Source organism: Rhipicephalus microplus, unplaced genomic scaffold, assembly GCF_043290135.1.
Source record: "Rhipicephalus microplus isolate Deutch F79 unplaced genomic scaffold, USDA_Rmic scaffold_12, whole genome shotgun sequence".
NCBI lineage: Eukaryota > Metazoa > Arthropoda > Arachnida > Ixodida > Ixodidae > Rhipicephalus > Rhipicephalus microplus.
The window spans coordinates 47876557-47901714 of record NW_027464585.1 but is presented as its reverse complement, the minus strand read 5'-3'; the positions used below and the strand labels follow the sequence as shown (position 1 = coordinate 47901714).

Sequence of the window (25158 nt, the reverse complement as noted above, 5' to 3'; positions counted from 1 at the left end):
GTGACGTATTCTGCTGTGGTGCCTCATGCATGCTCACATAAGCAGTGACACAATCGCCAAAGATAGAAAATATATTTGTAACGGAAATTGCTCGAGTATGTAAGTAATGTGAGTGCAGCTACACCACCGGTCCCGGGAGGATGTACAGGCACTATTTTACAACTCAAGACGACACAAACCACTGCATCAAAGGCCCTTACAAAAGGAAGTGTGGGTATCACAGCCTGCAGTTGTCGACATACGTAAATAACACTTTTAGTGTTGACAGAGTACACGTCTAGAATACGGAAACTAAGTTCCAATATTCAATTCAAAAACAAAAACAAAACAAAAAAGAGGTTTGACTCTCCCTTTAGCTTCATTGTGCTACAGAACAAAACCATCCCTCTTGTGGGGCATACATGTTGCATGTGCCTATTATACAAATGTGTATGTTGATTTTTGAGGCATTTTCATGTGACTGGTGTGCTCGTATAAGTATCTGTGCATGACAGCCGTGCCTGTGGCGACAGACTACATTCGTTTCTACTTTCACACCATGAGCAGATGATCGCAAGAACTTCGACAAAGGAAAAAAAATGTCAACCAACCCATTTTATTGCCCTCAATGGTTCAGCTGCACTTTCTCTATACACATATGGCAAGCCAGTGAGACCCTGGTGCACAGCTCACTACGTATTGTGCCATCTATTGCAGAAGGAGCACAGCCTTATTTGCCTACCAAATCTGGAGACCAGTTCATACACTTCTTATTTTTCGACTGTGGCGTGTAATTCAGATGTTGGCAACATTGCAGAACTCCTCCCATGCGATCAGGTCGCCATCAGCTCACACAAAGTCATGCAGATAAATAACGCCTGGTGTCTTTCCATTGAAGCTGAAATGCCAAACAACACTGCACGTAAGAATTGTGCGAGGTCTTGGCATGCGTTTGGACAGAACTACATCAGCAAGCAGTTAGGCAGTCTACATAACATCTATCGAATTTACGGCACTTTATATGTCATGTGCTGACGTAGTTGCCAACAGAACCATTAGCAAAAAGTATTCCCTTGAAGAAAAAGAAGTGATTTTGCTATCATCATCATTCAACAATGTACACAGCAATGGTTGCACCAATGCCTTTTGGCAAATACCCAAGTGCCTGACGTGTGAAATAAGTGGCGCTGCAATTTTTTTACATCTACTGAGTCTAAAAAAGTTGCATATTATTAACATGTATTGTTGGAGTGCTTTTAAAATCTCTTCACTGTTGAGAGAGAGCAAACACCTTGTACTCAATGAATGTTCATCGTGGACGTTATATTTCTTCTTTGCTATTCTTAAGGGCTTCCGTTGTGGAGGGGTTCAACTGCAAATTTACTCCTTTGTGTTCCAGCTTCTGGGGTGCCTGCTACGTGTAGCCATCAAGCAAGCAAGCAAGGACCGCTAGGCAAGCCACAATGAAGCATTAGAGCAGCAGCGCCAGAGGGGAAAGGACGACAAGAAGCTTTGATTCCAGCGTTGTGATTAGTCAGAAGGGCCGGCGCAGTATTGGAATAATGTAACCAATTTCCCAGCTCTTTCCGCAGAACCTACGCTTGTTGCAGCCCCTACATCTCCATGCAAGAAAATGTGGTCGGACGTAGCACGGAAGTCTGCTTCTGCTACCATACAATTTCACAGTGCGATGTCAGTAACACTTAAGGTCGCAGAAACAGACACTGCTCATAGATACCCTTCACTGCCAATAACGGCAGTGGGAAGCACCAGAGCTTCAGCTGTGACTGTTGTCGCTCAAGTAAGACAACGCCCTGTGGGTGCTCCTGCACTGGTCGTTGGTGTGTGGATGCAGCACAAAGTGAAGAAGACTGGGCGTACTGCCGTGCCACTGTGCTCTGTTGCTTTTGAGCAGAGCCCAGCTTCTGACTGAAGGCCACCCGACGCCTGCGACGTAACATCCACGGTGAGCCCCCAGTCAGAAGGTGTGGTTCTGCGCAAGGGCTGCAGTGCGGCTGACACCAGCGCTTCCTTACCTCATGATGAAGACCCTGAACAGTAGCAGAAAGCAACATCAGCAAAATTGTCACACAGCCATATTTGCACAGGTGGAGGAAATCTTTGTGTAGGGAGCAAGTTCAGCACTTATAAGGAGTTTAAACCTAGCTTTAAAGGATGGAAAAGTGAAGGGTTCCTTCCGACGTGTATTGAAGGATCAGATAAAAACCCATTGAGTATTGAGAAAGATTTAAACAAACCAGACTTCCTGTATGTTCGAGTTAAGTTTGTTGCCACGCAGGGTATCTAAATCCAAGGGCACAAAATATTCGGCCCAATCAACGCTTCAATGGTACAGGTTGCAACGCTGAACTTAAGCTTGCGCTGCGGGTTTCTCTACAGCCCTATTATGAAACTGTAAATCTATTGGACGTGCACAACCATAAAATAGGTCCCGAGACTTTTGCATGGTACAATAATAATCATGCATTAAGTGCTTCTAAAAAAAAGCAACTTCAGGACTTGATTTCTTGTAATGTGAAACCCAAAGAGCTAAAGGATGCCTTTCTGAAGAAAACGGGAAAACACATTACTTCTCGTGATATTACAAACTGGAACCATAGAACAGTTCAAAAAATTCAGAAAAATGCTCATGATGGAGCCCTTCTGTTAGAAAATATCAACGAATTGTTTTCTGAAAAGTCTAGGTGGAAGGTTCATATTGAAAAGAATACAGAAAGTGGTCTCTTGTACGTATTGCTTCAATCAGAGCATATGGCTAAGTTACTAGAAAAATACCCTGAAGTGTTGTTATTTGATATTACATATAAAGTTAATAAAGAAGGGTATATCTTGCATTTGATTTTGTGTGAAGATTGAACAAGCCATGGGAGGCCTGTATGTTATGCATTTGTTCAGCGGGAGACATCAGAAATATTCAAGTCTTTTCTGAAGACATTAGTTTGTTTGAATCCTGTTGTAAAGGAGAAGTGCAAAATTGCAGCAATGAACAAATATTTAAATGAAATGAATATAATTAAGCAGCTTCTGCCCAAATGTAGAATCTTGTTGTGTTCATGACACGTTTTAAAGTATTCACACACCAAAGTGATGCAGCTAATGTCAAACAGTCTAGATAAGAAGTATGGTAAAGATATAATTACGAAACTGGTTTTTCCACATACTGTAGATATATATCAAGAGCACTTGCAGGACTTGAAAGAAGCACTTGAAGATGACAAATCCCTCCTGGAGTACTTCTATAAAAATTTGCACAGCTGCAAGAGCATGTGGGTTCATGCTTGCCGTGCAAATGCATGTAGTTTAGGAAATAACACTAACAATCAAATGGAAAGTCATAAACAAGAGTTAAAGAATTATCTAACGCGGGATGTGCACTTAGTGAAAGCAGTAAAAGCTCTGATAAGGTATGTGGCCCATGATGCTCTCGCACTCAGCCAGATGCTCTCACACTCGCACAGGTAGTTATTTTGAGACAACTTTCACCCCCACCCCCCTCCTCCCGTTTTTTGGGGATGATTGAAGCTAGCCATGAGTCTTGTCGGCGGCTCTTAGTTCAAAGAAATAGAAAGAACCAAGCAGCATTTCATACCACATTCAGGCGCACGTTAAAGAACCCCAGGAGGTAGAAATTCCCGGAGCCCTCCACTACGCCGTCGCTCATAATCATATGGTGGTTTTGAGATGTTAAACCTTACATATAAAAAATAAGCATTTCATACCAAATTTTAATGCGCTGAAATAATTTTCAGTAATTACTTTTTCAGTTTCAGTAATTACTTTTTCTGGGACTCGACTATGTCATTTCTTAGAGTTACAGAGTTGGCAGAATAATGCATGGGTGCCTCGAGCCTTATATACGGTATTTACTTCTTTCTTAGTGAACTAAGCCCTGTAGATAATACTGACGTTTAGGCATTCTGAAACTTTCACTCATCATTTGAACGGGAGAAATTTTTCGCCTTTAGCGTCCCTTTCAGCTAAAGAAGATTTGTTTCTTTGTGACTGAATGCCTAACTTCATTTCCTAAGCTGTGCTATGTGAAAACACGTACTTCGGCAAAATGAAAGCTAATGTGGGCAGCTGGTGAAAATTTACTTTTCTAACTGTGAATAAATTTTATATGATTGTATTACATTGTAAGATGTTCTTAATGCATTACCAAATAGTTCATATTCTGAACATTTCCTAGAAAACAGCATCATTTCTTGTAAAAGTCTAAATGTTTGCTATGGCAAAGTTTGATTCCATTAGGCTGACTGCAGTTTAAGGCAGCAGTTCAGCATGGCCTGTATTAGTTTCATACTGTCTAAGTCTCTGGGCAGAGCCTGACTGCTACAGAGCGTGTTCTCGGGTGCCGGATAGAGAAACGTTCCATGATGTGAAGTTGCACAAAGCTGCTTCTTATCGTGCTGCAGGCAGTTATGCCCTCAGACCAACAGGCATATACTCATGGTTTATAGTAGTAACAACCGTATGTTTGCTACTGTTAGCGGCCAGTGGGTTTTACTGATCGCCTGAATTTAAGTCAGTGCTTATACTTTGACATTGTGATGTGCGTGTAACATCAGTGCAGTTCTCGTGTTGGTTACCAGTCATGACACCATAACAAGGACCTGCTGCCAGCCATCATGTCCTGGTCCTGACCTGCCTTTGGGAAGCTGACTCAGCCGTCTAGGTTGGCGAGTGGGTTCCTGCTTCTGGTCACTGGCCACAATGATGCAGTCACCAGCAACCATGGTGCATGCATGGATAGATCTGTCTGATATAGTGTTAATGCAGGCTTGTTAATACGTTGTGAACTTGTTATAAAGAGCGCTACAACTAGACGAAGAAAGAAAAAACAGAAGCTGCAAGGGACATCTTGTCTCTTGCACTTCTATCTATGAGATGTTCTGATCTCTTTGCTCACATTTGGAGGCTGTTTTCACACTATGACTGAAGCGCTTCTGTCCATGACTTATGGGTGAATTGGGCTTCTCATCTGCTTCAGCCAACAAATACGCCTGCAAAGAGTGAGTCTGCCACTGTGGATGACACCAGCATTGGAACTACTAGTGACTGTTTTTGTTTCAAATGTTCAGCAGAACTTCATTTAATTACAAAGCTTTGCTTGTCTTAGTAGTTTGGTAATGGGTGCAGTTTCAGTGTGGTTGTTTTGCTTTTATTTAAATTACTTTCGTTTTAAATGTTTGACATTTGTGCGTGAAAAACTCGCTCATTCTTTCCTGAAACGCGACCCTGCCCCGGTAAAACGATCCTGCATCGCAGGCATGATGGCTGAATGGCTGCAGCTGCTTCAATGCTGCCCAAGGATGTAGTGTTGATGTTTGAGAGCAGCAGTGATAGGCAAGTAGAAAAAGTGGAACTTATTTAAACTCACTCAAGAAATAAGTTTCACCATGAAAACTCACTCGGACTCAAATTCACTGAAATTTAGTTCAAGAGAACTAATTGGAACTTGCTAAACTGTTTCTCAACCACTCTCACTCAGGCTCAAACTTACCAACATATTACTGAGTTCGGCACACTCAGACTCGCGATTTGACCTAGTGTCTGAGTGAGCAAACAGCTGTCACTGGCCGCAATCCAATAAGAATACTTTTATGAAATATTTATTTACAGTACCTTACAGAGCCCTCGAGAGCATTGTGTAAAGGGGGGGGGGCGGTGCAGATAATATGTTAGAAAAATACATATACGTAATATCTACACATACATAGGCAAATAATGAATATAATAGAAAATGCACTTCTACTTATGAACATGTAAGCAAAATTGTCACACGGGTCCCGTTAATTAGAGAGGCGATCGCCGGGCTAATTCCAAGGGCCAAAATATCGGCCCCCCGAACCGCACCACGAAAGCGTGGACAATTTTAGAAGTGGTCCTTTTTGGCGCGCCAGCGGACGCCGGCCGTGGCCCAAAGAACAAGTCAGAGCCGAGAGTTGAAAACAAACAAAATTATATTCTCAATAATGGCAGATCGAAAACCATACACAAGAATGCACACTCCAATATAGATGAGGACAATATGTCACCAATCAAACAACGTACTACACAGTACAATCAGCCACACTCGAACCAATGGACACAGACAACAATACGCACCACAATGCAGTCGCAAGCATTGAACGACCAAGACACTTAAAGACTAAAGAGATAAAAAACCTATTCAGTCCAAAGTTCTTGGAACAAAAGTCTCGATGATACTCTTCCGAGAATCACTCACTCAAAGTCCAGCGTTGTTGTCGTTCCGCTGCCCCAGAGAAGTTTCTCTCCCAGGAAACCTCGCGTCTTCAGTTGGCCTCTCTCCAAGCTTCAGACTTCTTCGCCGGAAACACGTCAGCTTCACACACGCAGCTGTTGCCACGCGTCCTCGCTCGATAGCGGTAGACACACGCTCTTGCCTGTAGCTCGAGCCTTCACCCCTCAGGTGGAAATCCTCTTCATCTCCTGCTTTGTTGCTACGGACAAAACCTTCGCCGACTACACGGCGGGATCCCTTCGCGCTCTGGCGCTAACTTCCGTCTTCTCCTCCTCTCTCATCTCGGCTGCTCGGTTAAATACCTTGCGCACGACATTCCAGAAGGTTCTCGTCACTTCGTCGGCGCGATACGCAGCGAAGGCTGGGAAGAAAGCGAGATGGTTGGAATGCCCTCCGCGGCCGATGACTCAACTCGGTATGACCACGCCCCTTTCGTTCTAGAACTTTCGCGGGCTATGTCGGCCGCTGATGTAAGGTGAGGAGGTTCGTCGGCGAAGCCACGCTTCCAAGGGGAGAGCGTGCGCCCGGGGAGCCTTGGATGTTTGTTTTCTTTTTTTTCTTTTGACCTCCCGGTGTCTCCTCCGCGCGTTACCGCAAGAATTTGGCGGCGCGCCCATTTTTAGCGCTCGTTCTGTGACACTGACCCCCACTTTAAGAATATTATCTCATAATATTCAAAACCACACAGACGAGCGCGAACAGTCACCACACACTCTGAAAGACTGTAACACAAACCGTCGCTCATGACACTTCTCATTCACAATAGATCGCTCAATACAATTGGACATTACAATTCAATCTCACACACATGAAATATAACCGCAGGTACATGAGTACAACGCTTCATCACACATTCCAAACAATACAAACGTACAAGGTTCTGTCTTTACAACAACTATACAACACTATACATCACATCACAGCACAGACACTTCGACACTTGTGACACAGGATAACACAACATTAACACAACATATGGCACTCAGCACTGCCAAACACATTCTGATTCGACCTCAGCACCTATCCTGTGTATTTCGAGCTGCGCTTGCGTCCTTTCTTGCGGTGCTCGCTTGATCTCTTCTTGTTTTTCCTTGTTCTTTTTCGGCGAGCCTGTTCCAACGACGGTATCTGAGGCAGTGGCTCAGCCATCGTTGTCACTTCCGACCCTGCTAACGGGTCACAACTTCGACGGGTCCAGTCTGTTTATTTACCAGCTTGTTCATGTCTCTACATTTGGCCTGGCTGGCCGACTCCGTCTCCTTTACACTGTCGGTCGGTTGGGGTCGTGCCGACGTACGTCCAGCTGCCCAGCGCGTGAACTCATTCGACACGATCGTCTTCTCATTCGCTGTCTCTTGCGCCGCGGCTTCACCTTGGGCTCTAGTGAGATCCGTCACGGGATGCTCCTCCACTGTATCTCGCGGTCGCTGGGTTGGCGAGGGCTCTATCTTAGGGTCTTCTCCCAAACATTCCGGATCATTCGGTCCTCGCGCCCCGGCGATGTTTCCGATGACAAGGTCGTAAAGGGGGGTCGTCATACATAGAGCGGTAACCTTCCCGCTGAAGTACGGAGTTTTCACCTCAATCTCTGCTTCGGGAAGCATCCGAACCGTACGGTCAATTAGGCAAACCGGCTTCATTTTGCCTGTTAACTCGCTTTCCCGTACGAAATTTCTCCGCACGATAACTGTGGAGCTACCAGTGTCTCTTAGAACCGTAATCTTCTTGCCTGCAACCTTTCCAGGCAGCGTTGCCATTCCCTTCGTAACACCGATTGGCTGTTTTGACATTACAGCACCCACAATAGGAATTTTCTCCCCATTCTTCAACTCTACAAATCCGTCGGTGACGGCATTATCATCGGATTTCGGTGCTGCTAGCACACAGGATACCTGGTGAGTTTGACTCGCTCCGTTTCGACATGCGTCTGCTTTGTGCCCAGTCTGACCACACTTAAAACATTTTACTGCCGTAGAGCTCGTAAAGATCGTTCGACAGTTTTTCGCACGATGACCCAATCGGTTGACAGAAAACATCGCGGAATGCTCTCTGGTGCACGCTTCTTTTCTTCGGGTGCCGAATTTTTCGAGTCTTCGGGACACTCCTTCTTGACCTTGGCCAAATTAGTTCCACCTTGCGCATCCAAGAATTGATCAGCCAGTTCAAGCATTCCTTCAACTGACTCAGCCTTCCTCTCTTTCAAGTACAGCGACAGGCTTGGGTGGCAACTAGTAAGAAATTGTTCTCTGATTAGGAGCTCTCTAAGCTCATCGTACTCCTGCGCTGTCCCTGAAAGTTCAATCCATCTGTCGAAATAATGGCAAAGTCGGGCGGCATACTGCGTAGCCGTCTCACCATCAGCTGGCTTTCCTGTCCGAAATCTGTCCCGGAATCCTTCCACGGTTAATCTAAATCGCTTCAGCAAAGCAGCTTTCACCTTTGCATAGTTGGCTGCATCGGTCGGCGTCAGCCTACCGTACACACTGAGCGCTTCACCACTCAAGCAAACACTCAAAACAGTTGCCCATTGATGTTCCGGCCAATTCTGGCTCCTTGCAATCGTCTCAAATCGGTGAAGGTACGTGTCAAGGTCGTCCTTCCTTTCATCAAACGCTACGAGCAGCTTGCTTGGGTTCAAGTGGAAGCCATGATCTTCCCGTTCGCTGCTTTCAACTCTAGCTTGGACCGGAGTTTCACTTCGCTGTTGCAAACGAAGCCGCTCGAGTTCTATCTCGTGCTGTCGCTGCCGTTCTCTTTCCTCTCTTTCTTCTTTCGCCCTCTCAGCTGCCAGTCTTTCTCTCTCCAGCTCCAACTTCAATTGCTGCTCTCTTTCTTCCTTCAGCTGTCGCTCCCTTGCCTCTCTTTCTTCTTTCAGCTGTCGCTCCTTTGCTCCTCTTTCTTCTCTCGCCCTTTCATCTGCCAACTTTTCTCTCTCCAGCTCCAACTTTAATTGCTGCTCTCTTTCTTCTTTCGCTCTCTCAGCTGCCAACCTCTCTCGCTCCAACTCAACTGCTTTTTCTTCCTTGGCCCTCTCAGCTGCCAACCTCTCTCTCTCCAACTCAAATGCTTTTTCTTCCATGGCTCTCTCAATTGCCAATCTCTCTCGTTCCAACTCAGCTGCTTTTTCTTCCTTGGCTCTCTCAGCTGCCAACCTATCTCTCTCCACCGCCTCTTTCTCCTTCTGGCTTACCCACTTCCGTAGTTCGGCGCCAGAAAGACCCATCTCCTCACCAAGAGCGACTAACTTTTCGAGATCCATTGTGTCTCGCAACTCGCAAATAAAACCTTGCCGCGTGCAAAAAGTATCTTCCCAAATCAGTCTATTGGAACACTCCCCTGCACTCGTTAACGAGAACACTGAACAACACACAAAATCGTTCCGATAGCACTATCAACAACTCGAGGCTCTTTCTCCCTACTTTGGACACACTGTGCACCAAAAGGTCCTGTCGCGGACGCCAGATTAATTGTCACACGGGTCCCGTTAATTAGGGAGGCGATCGCCGGGCTGATTCCAAGGGCCGAAATATCGGCCCCCCGAACCGCACCACGAAAGCGTGGACAATTTTAGAAGTGGTCCTTTTTGGCGCGCCAGCGGACGCCGGCCGTGGCCCAAAGAACAAGTCAGAGCCGAGAGTTGATAAACAAACAAAATTATATTCTTAATAATGGCAGATCGAAAACCATACACAAGAATGCACACTCCAATATAGATGAGGACAATATGTCCCCAATCAAACAACGTACTACACAGTACAATCAGCCACACTCGAACCAATGGACACAGACAACAATACGCACCACAATGCAGTCGCATGCATTGAACGACCAAGACACTTAAAGACTAAAGAGATAAAAAGCCTATTCAGTCCAAAGTTCTTGGAACAAAAGTTTGGATGATACTCTTCCGAGAATCACTCACTCAAAGTCCAGTGTTGATGTCGTTCTCCTGCCCCAGAGAAGTTTCTCTCCCAAGAAACCTCGCGTCTTCAGTTGGCCTCTCTCCAAGCTTCAGACTTCTTCGCCGGAAACACGTCGGCTTCACACACGCAGCTGTTGCCACGCGTCCTCGCTCGATAGCGGTAGACACACGCTCTTGCCTGTAGCTCGAGCCTTCACCCCTCAGGCTGAAATCCTCTTCATCTCCTGCTTTGTCGCTACGGACAAAACCTTCGCCAACTACACGGCGGGATCCCTTCGCGCTCTGGCGCTAACTTCCGTCTTCTCCTCCTCTCTCATTTCGGCTGCTCGGTTAAATACCTTGCGCGCGACATTCCAGAAGGTTCTCGTCACTTCGTCGGCGCGATACGCAGCGAAGGCTGGGAAGAGGGCGAGACGGTTAGAATGCCCTCCGCGGCCGATGACTCAACTCGGTATGACCACGCCCCTTTCGTTCTAGAACTTTCGCGCCCTATCTCGGCCGCCGATGTGGGGTGAGGAGGTTCGTCGGCGAAGCCACGCTTCCAAGGGGAGAGCGCGCGCCCGGGAAGCCTTGGATGTTTGTTTTCTTTTTTTTTTCTTTTGACCTCCCGGCGTCTCCTCCGCGCGTTACCGCAAGAATTTGGCGGCACGCCCATTTTTAGCGCTCGTTCTGTGACAAAAATACAAACTAGAAAAGTGAGTTACAGTATGTGAAGGTGAAATACAAAAAAAAACTATTATGACAGTAACTACAACCTAGCAATAGTGCGAAAACATCGGCAACAGTCCTATAAACACTGATGATTACGAAGATGCGATAGAGCAGTTTTTGGTGCATAAGTATTTTTGAAGAGTATGATAAAACTTTGTGTGGTCTTGTTCTGACGCAAGATCATCTGGCAAATCATTTCACAAACGAATAGCTCGTGGAAGAGCCGACTGGTTGAAAGCGTTAGTATTGCCGTACATGCGTGATAAGCTGAAGGTGTTATGTAGAGTAAAATCAGGTTCTCTTCTCGATGTAGGAGAAACCACTTCTCCCCACTCAGCGCCCGAGGCGCACCACCCGCGGTGGTGTAGCAAAGTGGGAGAAGAAACGTACGCCGCTATCTCAATAGCGGCTATTGGCCTGCTGGTCGCTTGACGATGAAGCAGAAGCAACACTGAAGAAGTTCTAGATGGCTGAGAAAAACTTGTATTTACAGATTTTACAAAACAATGGACATTGAGGTTACAAAAAAAAGAAAAACAACTTGGAAATGAACCGACTTCTGTAGGGCGACCCTACGGGGTTCGGCGGAGCCAATGGTGCCTCCACACCGCAAGCTCAGTTCAGAACCCTCGGTGGAGCCACGGGGCCTCTTCTTATCCCTTCCTTGCGCTCCGCCCTTACCACACTCTCGGCACATAATCACTTGCTTGTCCTTTGATTGGACAGTACATTGGGTAGAATAAAAAAAACGCCACGAGGATCCCGCCTTCGTGCACGTGGGACTCATGCACTCTCCCCAAACAACACAACAACCAAAACGTAAATAAAACAAAACTAGAAAAAGCATAGAGGCCAGGGACAGCTTCGCGGCGCACAATATCTAGACAGAGCTAGCCGTACTCGGTATTGCGGCCGTAGGGCGATTTCCCTCTACCACGTCAATTTCTTGACGACGGGGCTATAATCCTCTTGCCTCTGTGCGCCGTACGAGGAACCGCTCGCTGACCGCGCATATTTCTGCTTACGAGTTCCTTTGCCCAGATAAACGGGGACGCAGTCGAAGACATGCCCGATTCAACAATCGGCAACCCAGGCGTCGAACGGGCGGCCGTCACCATTTCCCGTGTCGCGAGTCCGCTTCTGAGAGTTACTGGACCAAAGCCGGACCGGCAGAAAAGGTCGTCAGTGACTTCAGAGTTTTCGCAACGCGCGCCGCTGATTCTGCAGGCACGCAAACAGTACGTGGCCGGGCCATACGCCAAACCAATGCGAGGAGTCACCGCGGTGCGCGGGGTCTCGGAAGAGGCCCGTTGATGCGCCGACTGCCCGTTCCGAGAGGCAATTAGGGGGCAGTCACACCGACGTTTATAATCTCACCCCTTTCGTTGCCCCGGTTGGTTCCCTTTTCCTTGAGTTAGTAGTAACTGGAAACGCTCGACCATCTCTGGCGTTGAACAAAAGAGTATAATATGCTGGCGCTGTGTGTCTGCGCTCGCGGCAAAACCAGTTAGTCGCGCTTCGACCGCTTGTCACTCAAGCAACGCTGGCTGCCCGCGGCTGACATGCCGTCCCAAGCTTACGCCGCAAAGCAAATAAAAGCACACAAAAATTGCCGCGCTACGAATTCTTACCACGGTCCTACACCCCCCATCCAAGACTTCGCAACAACTTGCCTACAGTGCTGCCGAAGTAAACCCACACAAAAAAAACGGACCGCGCTCAACCAGTGGGTGTACGGCGGGTTAACAGCTGCAGCCAACGGCTGGGGTGTCCCACCCACTACGCAGTGGTCGCGCTGCACCTGGCCGGCAGCAGCATGCGCAAATTCTCTCCTGCAAAGGAAGCGCGCAAAAAGCCCCACTTGGTCTCGGTGCTAAAAAAAAAACTATGAAACAAACCAGTCTCCAGCGCCAGCTGACATAACAAAGCTACTTAGTGAGCTGCCCTGCTCTCTTATTATAGCGAGCCTATTCAAAACATCATGCAGCTGAAACACGGTATCTAGTAGACCCGACCGAACATGAGAGAGCTGTTCGCTCCGCACGCCTTTCCACCAAACGCTTATGATGCATGCAACATCTGACATTCCCTGCCGTGGGCAATTTTTTTGAACACTCTGCAAGAGTTTTTATTACCATGAGCCACACTGCAACACATGCCCCAGAACATTTGGGCGCTGTTGCCCCACCCAACATAATGAAAAAACGCAACAAAATATATTGGCACGTAAAAGCAAACAGACACCACCCGCAGTTCACACCACTACACTTGGTAATTGTCACACACTGTTGTATGATGTTCAAAAGTTCCATCACCATTCTGAAGTGTTATTGCCATGCTTGCACCATAAATCCATCACTTAGTCCCGTGGCAAATAACACTCGTTCCCCCTCCTTCACTGATCGCCACTGCGGGGCTCTCAGGCTACTGCATCTCCTCCCAGCATTGGTTTGTCAGCCGGGAAAGCGCGTCGGCATTAGCATGTGCTGTACCCTTTCTGTGTTGCACTACCACGTCGTAGCGCTGCAAAGCCAATGCCCAACGTATCAATTTGGCCCCTTGTGGCGAAGCTTGAGTGAGGTACGCGAGTGGATTGTGGTCGGAGACGACAAAGATTTTGGCCCGGAATACCCAGGTGTCGAACTTTTTGAGTTGCCAAATGACATCAAACGCCTCGCGCTCTATCGTAGACCATTTCATCTGGGCGGGCGTGAAGCGATGACTGGCAAAAGCAATCGGGCACTCGGTACCGTCATCGGCCATTTGGGCCAAACAAGCTCCCACAGCGATAGCGGAAGCGTCCGTAAAAAGCCAAAACGGCTTGTGAATGTCTGGAGTGGTTAATTCAACAGCAGTGCACAGGGCACCCTTGAGTTTTGCAAATGCCTCGTCGGCCTCGGGCGTCCAAGGGATGTGGTTAGGAACATGTTTAGCCGTCAATTGGGTAAGGGGCTTGGCAATGCCAGCAAAATTGGGTACGTAACCCCGGTAATACCCGCACAGACCTAGAACACTCCTTAACTCTTTTTTATTCTGGGGTACTTGCAGCCCCTCAATAGCGGCGAGCTTGCTGGGGTCCGAACCGTGCTTTCCCGATCCCACAATATGTCCGAGGTAGCGGATAGACGCGCACGTTACCTGATATTTCTATGTCAGCTACTAGACCTACAGACGTTGGGGCGGAGAACACAGCGTGGAGGTGCCGGACGTGCTCCTGTAGGGACCCACTGAAAACCGCAATGTCATCCAAGTAGGCACAGGCATACGCCTCATGGGATTCTAACAGCTGGTTCATACTCCGCTGAAAGCTGGCTGCCGCGTTCCTGAGCCCAGACGGCATTACCCTCCTAGCAAACTGACCAAGGTGCGACACGAACGCGGCCATGCGCTGTGACCCCTCCGCTAAGGGAACTTGCCAGTAGCCTCGTCACAGATCAATGAGAGTTATATAACTAGCCTGACCTACATTCATAATCAATTCTTGCGGGAATCCCATCGGGAATGCGTCTGGTTCGGTTATGGCATTTAAGCTTCTGTAATCGACACACAGGCGCACCGTGCCCTCTTTCTTTGGGACGCACACAAGGGGGTGAGCAAAAGGACTTTCGCACCGGTATATTAAACCAAGCTCGAGCAGTTCCGCTATCTGTTTTGAAACCTCGTCCTTCAAGGCCACTGCCATGCGGTAAGGGCGGCTACGTTTCGGCGTGGCCCCTTGCATAAGCCTTATCTTATGTTCGCCGACTTGCGCGATCCCCACTTCTCTGCTAAATAAGGCCGCATGGCGTTCAAACACCTCCCGTACTAACACTCTCTCAGGGGGCTGCAAATGAGCCAAGCTACCCGCCGGTAGGATAGATGCTCTGTCGTGCGAGGTGACAGGACGCGGCACGTATTCTACCTCCCCGAACTCGTGGTCGTCATGGAATATGACACCAATGCCAGCGACACGGCGCGTGTACGGGCGCAGGTGGTTGTCGTGCATTAGCATACGCTTACCCGCCGGCGTCTCTAAGTAATAGGAGTGTTGGTGGTACTTTCCTGTGATCCTGCACGGACCTACCCATTTTGGTTGCATCTTACCGGAACGGTTGCTATCAAAAACAAGCACCTGCTCCCCAAGTTGAAACTCCTTTTCTTTCGCACGAAGGTTGTATTGCGTCGCGTACGCCCTCTGCTGTTTAGTTGCGGTCACGTTAGCAGCTTCCGCGGCTATCTCCAACTGTTGCTTCAGTTTTCGCATATACTCCGCCGGCTTGTCTGCCACTGTCGCGGGCATTTCCTGTTCTCCCGTCCAAGCCCTCTGTAGGATCGCGAGCGGACCGACGGGTTTTCTGCCGTACATCATCTGGAACGGGGACACGCCCGTAGTGTCGTGAGGAACTTCTCTATATGCCCACAGTAGAAGTGACACGAACTTGTCCCATTGTCGTCCCTGTTCAGATATCACACGAAATAGCATGTTTTTGAATACTCTGTTCCACCGTTCGACCGCTCCCTTGCTTTCCGGGTGGTCCGGTGTCGAAAACCAAGGGGAACAGCCGAGGCGCGTCAGGAATTCGCGGGTCAGCGCGGCGGTGAAATTGGTCCCGCAATCTGAACATACTACCTCTGGTATCCCGCTGCGGCTGAAAATTTCCAACATTGCGTTGCAGGTAGCTTTAGCTGTCAATGACTTGAGACATATGACCTCGGGCCAGCGGGTGCAGAGATCTATCATGCACAACGCGTAGCGGTGGCCGCGAGTTGTCGGCGGCTCAATTGGTCCTATGACGTCGATATTGACTTTCTGAAAGGGGTATCGGGGCCTTACGAGGGGCGCTATGGGAACTCTGTCTGTCTGCCTCCTGTCAGCCCTGATCTGGCACGCGTGACAACAATTGCAGTAGTCTCGGACGTCCTTTTCTATACCTGGCCAAAAAAACTAAGTTTAATTCTCGCTTTCGTCTTACGAAACCCCAGGTGTCCGCCCCAATACGACTCATGCGCCAGGCTGAGCACATCAGCCCGCCGGGTGGTCGGCAAAACTAACTGCTTGATCGGTTGACCCAGTACCTGTTCTCAGTGATACAGCAACCCGTCAATCACCAGCATTCCACCTCGCCCTTCCGCGGTGTCTCTCCATGCCCGGCCCAACGTTTCGTCACTCTTTTGTTCTTCACGCAACGCCTCGAAATCACCCCTCTCGCCACTTGCGCCCCCTTGCGACACGCAACTTGCCTCGTTCTCGACGGTGTGTGGTGTTTTCTCTCTAGCGTTACGCTCTCCTTCTGTCTTCATCCGAACCGGCCCTAATTCTCCCTCCTCTACCTCTACGGCTGTAACCGCCTCTTCCTCCCGGGTGCGTTCGACCTCGCTGGGCTGTAGTACGCTTCCCTGCGCTGACCGCGGATAATCCGGAGTCGGTCTACTCTGCTCTACTACTCTCCCATCTAGCTTTGCGGCCGCCTCTCGTTCGTCGGAGAAGTTTCGGGGGGATAGTGTCGTGTCCTGTTCGTTGTATTCACATTGGCTCTGCTGCAACGTGGTCCAATCGCTCGCCGAGAGCAGGCATTCACTCACGCTTAGTTTATCTGTGACCGCACACAAGACCGGTGTGGCCTGTGAAACTTGGGCGAACACCGGTTGCCCCTGTTTCAGCGTTAGCGGGAGCTCTACTAGTTTGGCCCCGACTCAATCACCAAATGCTGCCCGGAGGCTTACGCGGCCATGGGCCTGGATAAATTCTTCAGGAACCACGCTTTCCTGCACTACCGTAATCTCGGCGCCCGTGTCTACTATTGCATTCAAAGTTTTATCTTTGCAATTCAGAGTTACCTTCCACAAGCGGTCGGCAGGCGTTACCTTATCTAGGCAGACTCGAGCAGTGAGTTTATCATTTCCCTCCGAAGCGCTAGGATTCGGCGCCACCCTTTCAAGATAGTGCGGGCAGTTGAGTCTAATATGAGTGTTCGATCCACACTCAAAACATCCCGTTTTCCTCGGTTGCCTACCTGAATTATACTTCGGTCTCGGGTTCGAACCCTGACTCGGGCCCGATGGGCTGCTACTCTGGTGGTCGGTCGTCTTTTCTACCTCTTTACTGCTGGCGTTACGCGGCTGTCCTTTCTGCGCTTCCGCACTGCCGTTCGCGTCTTCAAAGGTGTGCAAGAGCCTTGCAATTTCTGTGCTCTTGTACCACGCTGCCCCTCACGTAACCTCAACTATTTTAATGCCTCTTCAGACAACACGGTTTTCAATTGGTCCACTACCAGTAGTTCCAAAAGCTCCGCGAAGGTGGACACGTCTCTTGACGCCACATAAAAATTTAAGTAGCTGCCCAACCTTGTTGTAAAACTTTTCCACGTCTCTGTTTTTCATTTACGTGCCCCTGTGAATTTCTTTTGGTATTCTAAGGGAGACAGCTTCAGTTCGTCAAGCACTACTTCCTTCACGGTCTCATAGTCCCGATGTTGGGCGGGTGTGAGCCGAGTTGATAAATACTCTATGCGCTCAGCCACGAGTGGAAAGACTATATGTCCCCAATAACTTCGAGGCACCTCATATGCCTCCAGAGTATGCTCCACTGACTCGAGCCAAATTGGGACCTCCGCGTCTGCGGGAAATTTCGGGAAAGCACCCACTAACAATTTGGCGTATTTGCGCCACTCAGTGTTGGAGCAGCGCTCAAATGTTCTGCCAGCATCACTCACGCTACCTGATGGTCTTGCCGGACGTAATTTAGCGAGCTATAACTCTAACTCCATTTGCCGGCTTCGTTCCCGAGCCACCTTAAAATCATGATCTGCTTGGTCTCGTGCCGTCCAAGGGACGTCACCACTCCCATCCTCACTCACCCTATCGCCACCCTCCATCCTGCTGAATGTGGTGCTAGCCTGTTTGCCCCGCAACAACAATACAGCAATGAGAAAGGGAACTCACGTTAGCTCTGTCCCATTGTCATGGCGTCGCTCTGGCTTGCTGCTGCAGGCTTCTGGTCGATGCCCCACCTCGTCGTGGACGCGCCTTTTGGGTGTCGAGAACTCGTTCGAGGACCGTTTTGACCCAGTCACTCCCTCGGTGTCTTCCGGGAACACCAGGCTATCTGCAGCTTCCAGCTGCCGCAGCTACTTGCTGCAGTGTCTGTCCGTTGGTCTGGTGCCGATTGGCGTCTTCGTCTGTACTTCGTTTTTTCTCTCAGCCAGCTTCTTCCTTCTTCCAACTCCGTCCACGGCAAGCCAACCCTGCTCGACTGCGCCAGTAAAATCAGGTTCTCTTCTCGATGTAGGAGAAACCACTTCTCCCCACTCAGCGCCCGAGGCGCACCACCCGCGGTGGTGTAGCAAAGTGGGAGAAGAAACGTATGCCGCTATCCCAATAGCGGCTATTGGCCTGCTGGTCGCTTGACGATGAAGCAGAAGCAACGCTGAAGAAGTTCTAGATGGCTGAGAAAAACTTGTATTTACAGATTTCACAAAACAATGGACATCGAGGTTACAAAAAAAAAGAAAAACAACTTGGAAATGAACCGACTTCTGTAGGGCGACCTTACGGGGTTCGGCGGAGCCGATGGTGCCTCCACACCGCAAGCTCGGTTCAGAACCCTCGGTGGAGCCACGGGGCCTCTTCTTATCCCTTCCTGGCGCTCCGCCCTTTCCACACTCTCGGCACATAATCACTTGCTTGTACTTTGATTGGACAGTACATTGGGTAGATTAAAAAAAACGCCACGAGGATCCCGCCTTCGTGCACGTGGGACTCGTGCACTCTCCCCAAACAACACAACAACCAAAACGTAAATAAAACAAAACTAGAAAAAGCATAGAGGCCAGGGCCAGCTTCGCGGCGCACAATTATCTAGACAGAGCTAGCCGTACTCGGTATTGCGGCCGTAGGGCGATTTCCCTCTACCACGTCAATTTCTTGACGACGGGGCTATAATCTTCTTGCCTCTGTGCGCCGTACGAGGAACCGCTCGCTGACCGCGCATGTTTCTGCTTACGAGTTCCTTTGCCCAGATAAACGGGGACGCAGTCGAAGACATGCCCGATTCAACAATCGGCAACCCAGGCGTCGAACGGGCGGCCGTCACCATTTCCCGTGTCGCGAGCCCGCTTCTGAGAGTTACTGGACCAAAGCCGGACCGGCAGAAAAGGTCGTCGGTGACTTCAGAGTTTTCGCAACGCGCGCCGCCGATTCTGCAGGCGCGCAAACAGTACGTGGCCGGGCCGCGCATTTGTAATCTGCAGTAGGTTCAACGCATGGCAACCGCAGCGGCGCGCTATTGGTCACACTCTCGCAGAGACGCCGCTGCGACGTGCGCCTAGCAACGGCCGCCGCGCCTCATGACGAAATACTCTCGTTCTCGGAGTGCGCCCTGAAGGAATCCCTAATGGCCGTTCCTTTCAGCGCAGATGGGAAGAAAAGGCTTGCGCTGTTTCGTTCAATGCCCGTGGCATTTTCGTCTCCGCCTGTGCACCATGGACTGCTCTCGCGTTGACTGAGGAAGAGGCGCTTGACGTGGCGTTGGACTAATTTGTGGTCTAGTGTGCATTTTTCGTGCGCGTGATTTTTTTTTTAATTCAGTGAACATTTGTGTTGACGCCTGCGCCTTTTTGCGGCCTTGGCCCTTCATCAAGAAGTGATCTGCCGTTGTGTCCTACTGTGCGATTTTTTTTTTTTACAGTGAACACGCTTGGCTTTCAAGTATATTTGGTGCCGCCAGTGTCTTGAGCCCTCGCCTTGTCGCTCGACGCGATCACCTTTGTGTTGAACTACTTGCCTCCCCCCCCCCCTTTTTTTTTAACTTAGCGGCGCGGAATACTCTGGTGACCACGTGTTTCAAGACGTGATCGCCGCGATCGCAGTGTGTTGTACGGCTATGGCTAGTGAAAGCAGCGCATGTGAAACATCGGCGCACAGCGCGATCGAATGCGTCAAAGACAATGAGAGCTCATCACCTGACGTCGACGTGCTTCGAGCAAACATCACCGATGAACGTCACGCCTGCAGCTGGGTAGAAAACTACGGCTTGAAGACGAATACGTCATGGGTTGTAGACTTCGTCAAGCCAACAGCAAAGTGTGAAAGGTAATGCAAAAAATGATCTTATAACTCCAAAAATGACTTACGTCGTCTCTGGTGATAAAACTTCATGTTTTGCGGATAATGTCCAACGATGCGCCGTCTCAATGGTTGTGGACAACGAGGAGATGATCGGTACGAGAGGGCTAGACTCCGCTAATTCAGTGACATTTCTCAAATATATAGAAATAACGAAACGCGCATTCCCACCGCCTAGCCGCAAACTGGACACCCTTCAGGTGATTCACCGGAGTTGCCTTCAAACCAAAACTTAATGCGCTTACAAGTGTCCTCGCATGGGGGGCAGAATAGAGTGCATTTTTCTTTTTCTCAGAAACACTACAAAAAAGAACGAAAACTTAAACAAACCTGGTACAACATGGCCGTAAGTTTTCGCAATTACATCCGCGAGGCAAAACGTATCTTCTATAATAATAGAGGAACCACCTCAAAGCATGTATTCTGAGACTGTGAAATAGTTGAGAAAAAAGTTGTATTACCCCCCCTCCCCCCCCCTGCACTTCCCAGATGAACTACAGGCACAGTAGAGACTGCAGTGACTAGCTTAGATTCCCAATACCAACTTTTAACTTTGTGCCGATTCCAGGAAGCTATTGTGAGAATGTCTCTTGACTCCCCCCGGTTTGGCTGATACAAAAGCAATTCATTAGCAAAATATTTAGTAAAATTGTCTCACTCAACAATTACTGTGCCAGAAAACTAATTGACCGAATCCCCTTTTCTTGGAATTGTGAGAGCATCAAATGCCATAAGTTCCAGCTTGCACAAATAAGAGCTGATGGTCACGATAAATTCAAATGCAGAGTTTGTGCAGGCTTTACAACTGTGATCTCTTGTTCAAATTTCAAGTGTTGTGGCAAGCCTCTAAGATGTGTCCACGGTAGCTAGTAGCTTTGCAGCAGGATTGGCATTTTCCGTGATTTATTTATCCTAATGATGACAATGCAGTCACTGAACAAGTGAAAATGAAAACTCACGAGAGACACCCTGAGATCTGTAAGAGCCCCTTGATTACTACTAGGAACCTGTACTAGTCCCGAAACGTCTCTCATTTGTTTTCGCCTAAACTTGTTGAGTGACTGGAACTTTATTATCATGTTTCCTCACCATCTGAACTGTCGTCAAACTCTAACCTACAAGCTGAAAATGTCTTAAATGTGCTTCGGTAATGCAAGAAGTAAAATTAATGATTGTGTTTTTGGCAGGTTTGTTGAGTTCATCCTTTCAGATGCCACCTGTGAAGAACTGCCTGTAAATGCGTCAAATTGACACATGACTTCAAGGCTGTCTATATTCTATTGCAACAACAATAATTTTCTATATTCTATTGCAACAACAATAATTTTATAATAGATTGATTAGGCATTTCACAGCTGTTAATTGAAATTGAGCTTTTATGAAACATCTACTTATTCTAAAGACATTCATATTTGATTCTTGTATATATAGAATGAAATCTCAGACTAGATATATACTGGATATTGGTTTCTCATTTTAACGATATTGAGAAAAGAAAAAAAGATATTTCGAAGTGGCTCCAGCGAAGCGCTGCATTGAATGACTCGTCGACTATGGTAGTGCTTCTGGAAAAGTGATTATATGCACCAGTAGTGTGAAAACTGAAGTTAAAGACATGTTTATTAGGGAGGAGGTTGATTATTTCATCTAAACTTCATTGTATCTTGCACTTTTTTAGCCCCTAGTTGACACAACTAGCAAAAATAAGTGATGTACACAATTGTGTACAAAGCGTCTAAAAGGGTTAAACGCACTGCAAGGAGATTTGTGCAGGTACCTAGTAAGTGCTCAAGTAACTGGTGTATTTTTCTTTTGATCAAATGGCATTTGCAGGCAAAGCAGACCCCTTTCGTTGCTGTCACTGAAATTCTAAATTCGTACTGCTTTGCAGGATGGTGTTCCACAAAGTATGGCGCTGCAAAGAGGCAAAGCGGGAAAAATCATGTGGTGAGGCTGCAGCACACTGTCCAGCAAAGATTGACCTCAAAATCAAGAAGGTCAACAGAAATACAAAACGTAATGATGCCTTTTTACGTGGGGAAAAGCCACTGCCAGCTGTGATAAAGCTCTTTCATCACAAAAACCACAGCCACAGCACTGCAGCAGCAGACGCACTTTCTCGTCTTACTCCAACAATGCAGACTAGAGAGACCTTTTTGGCATACTTTGACAGCGGCATGTCACCAGCTGAAGCCACCAGGCTTCACGAGAGCAAATTGCTTGTGCAAGAAGATGGGTATGCCCTCGTTGCCAACTCTGCAGTGAACCCATTGCCTCCTGCCATATACTACTGGCACAGGCTCTGCAGAGAAAAAAACTTTGGAAAGGGTGTAGACCCCCTCTTAAAGATAGCTGAGATGCCACTTTATGCTAAACATGGTGAGTTGACTATTACAGCACTGCACTTACACCATACGTTCCATACTTGCTACAGCTGTCTAGTGGTTATGGTGCTTGACTGCCAACCCAAAGGTCGCAGAATTGAATCCTGGCTGGGGCAGTTGCATTTCAATGGAGCCAAGATGCTAGAAACCTGTCTGCTTAGATATAGGTGTGTTTAAGAACGCCAGGTGGGCAAAATTATGGTTGTCTCCGTATATAGTGTCATGATATCGTGGTTTTGAGACATAAAACATTATTATTATTATTATTATTATTATTATTATTATTATTATATTTGCATTATTAAAGGCTATTAAAATCCTAAGCCCTAATTTGCATGCATTTTTAGAAGACTTTTAGTTACAACAGATCTTGAAACCAATTTTCTAAAATGTTCTGTCAGTGCAGCACTTAATTCACAGATTTTGGACACTGCTAAAGCACTAAGAGAGCTGTAGAGGTACCACACTTAGCGTTTTCAGTCACAAAAGATAATACATCCAATCTTATAACAGTTCAGTAAATTTTACAATATTAACATGAGACATTCATGTAATATTGTGGCCAATGTTTCAAAGGGTATCCATACAAGTTCCTAGAATGAAAAGTCATACATCACGCAGTTGCATATAGTAGAAGCACCATTATTGCCACTACTCACAAGCTATAGATGACACCCAATGCTAGCAAAAAAGTTCAGCATAGAGTAATGACGAACAGAGCTACTTTCTTTCGTAAAGGGTCATAATGTCATCACCAGGGTGCTGTAACAATGTGTAGCCGATGCAGGATGACATGCCATAATTTTGCTTGTAACGAAATTGAGAAGCACATAAAATCAGTGCACAGAGATCTCTTTATGAAAAAACTATCATTCAGTCCCACAGTGAAAACGGTTTGAATACTCCAACATGCCTCTATATTAATTGCATACTAGGTGTCACTTAGTAAATATGTTTGCCTGTTTATGAAAGTTTCAAGTGACGAATAGATGAAAAAAGTGGAACAAGTTCTGACTGTTTATTTTGCTCTATAATATTCACTTCCAGCTTAAATTACTAATTTGTAAATTGCTAAGAACACTGGATAATAAATTTGTGGCAAAACAGAAAATGAGTACCACATCCCAGAGCTTCATTTTCACAAAACAACTGAGTACCATACAAGCTTTTCCAACTATCTCTTGGGCTAACTGCACCTCAGGTTACAGAGTTGCAGGTGGTGCTCCTCTGACTATTACTCATCAATGCTGTACAGTTAGCATTTGGAACTATATGTGGGCTATTAATGGCTTGTCACCAAACATTTGGGTCAACAACAGCTCAATGGTCACAGCACACTACAGCTACACCCTGGAGTGCTTAATTCCAGCATTTACATGGTGTGGATGAGATTCTAGCTCGATGCATACAACTTTTCAAAATGATACCATAAAAGCTGTCGTCAAATAAGTGGATGTGGAGCCCCAGCAGCCCAATGTAACACACAATTTTTCATTGAAATAAATACAAAGGTCATACAAATCAATATTTTCATAACTAGTTATTTATTCAGCCGATTCAAGTCTTCAAAAAATATGTCTTCCTGTATTCTCCCTCACTCAACCTTTTTTCAGATGCTTGCTTGAATACCAATGTAAAAAGAATTCTTTACATTAACTGTGCTTCAGTCATGTACCAGTTGCTGTACCTCTTCATGCTGTCATTACTTCTTTCTGCCCAATTTTTCGTCGGAAGCATTGAGGCAACATGCACAGGTCTAACGCCCATGAAGCAAATGACCTGCTATTGACCCATAAGTCATTAGTATCTGTAATTGTCGTGCAGGCAACCTTAGAGTGTGGACCATCTTCTGCAAAATTACTCTGCAGACAGCATTCTCAACTACCTAGTTTTGATAAGAGGTATTCAATGAGCTCTTCCTGCCAGGCAGCACCAGTGCGTGCGCTGCCATAGCCCTGGTCGGTCAGTGATCTGGGTTATGACAGCGTGTTATTTGGTGGCGGTGCACATTACTAACCCATTTTAAATATTAGCAAAACACACACTGCCGAGAACTTTGGTTGTGGAATGATGATGTTTATGCGCGAAAGCACAAATATGGCGACTTCCATGCTAGGGCCTCTTGCATATGACGTCATGTGATTACCTCCATTATGTAAGAATAAGATAGTGTTTTAGTAGATAAAGAGTACTATAGTTGAAACCTTTTATAAGAGACACTGATATAAGAGACAAATGGATATAAGAAACACTAGTGTGCTTAGAGTAAAATACGGATTGATAGGAAAAATGCATACGTGGTAATCTGTATTAAGAGACAAGAATTGCTGCCCGGAGAATGCCACTTATTAAGGGGTTTAGCTGTACTAGGCATGGTATCTGGAGAAAAAGTCAGTATTCTGTAACCACATTTGTATCTTAGCAAAAGGCGGAATCTGATACTTTTGCAGATGGTTACTCACAAGACTGATCCATTCAGTCATTTGACTACTGCATCTCACTTTCCTTGTTTTTTTTAACACTTGGTGGTTGGACTATGCTTACACCCCAAAGCCTTAAAAACAATTGTTCTGGAAGTCGCCCGCTAGCATTTCACAGTGTGCGATTCCCTGATACAGCTCTTTTATAAGCCACTGTGGTAACCATTTCGATTACACTACGAAGCTGCGGCACACCGTAAAAAGTGCGATTGCATCATCCACAGGTTACATCCACAGATACTTAGTGACTTGCCTGCTCTGACTTGTCAACAGAAGTCGTCAAAAAAGACTGCG

The 25158-nt window shown here is 47.2% G+C and overlaps 1 protein-coding gene and 1 long non-coding RNA gene across 2 annotated transcripts; one reads left to right on the top strand and one right to left on the bottom strand.

Moving 5' to 3' along the window:
* Nucleotides 1-579: 579 nt before the first annotated feature.
* LOC142783857 (uncharacterized) lies at nucleotides 580-21915 on the bottom strand. Its single transcript, XR_012888531.1, has 2 exons — nucleotides 21778-21915; nucleotides 580-877 (listed from the first exon to the last, which is right to left on the bottom strand). It is a non-coding gene; the product is annotated as an uncharacterized LOC142783857 (long non-coding RNA).
* LOC119173697 (uncharacterized) lies at nucleotides 19759-22561 on the top strand. Its single transcript, XM_075882542.1, has 2 exons — nucleotides 19759-19967; nucleotides 21892-22561. The coding sequence occupies exons 1-2, from the start codon at nucleotides 19759-19761 to the stop codon at nucleotides 22559-22561; spliced, it is 879 nt and encodes a 292-aa protein (XP_075738657.1).
* The last annotated feature ends 2597 nt before the right edge of the window (nucleotides 22562-25158 follow it).

Coding starts and splice junctions, on each gene's coding strand:
- LOC119173697 (XM_075882542.1), top strand. CDS start 19,759: ATGGCTAGTGAAAGCAGCGCATGTGAAACATCGGCGCACAGCGCGATC. Junction 19,968..21,891: donor CCAACAGCAAAGTGTGAAAG/GTAATGCAAAAA, acceptor ACTGCTTTGCAG/GATGGTGTTCCACAAAGTAT.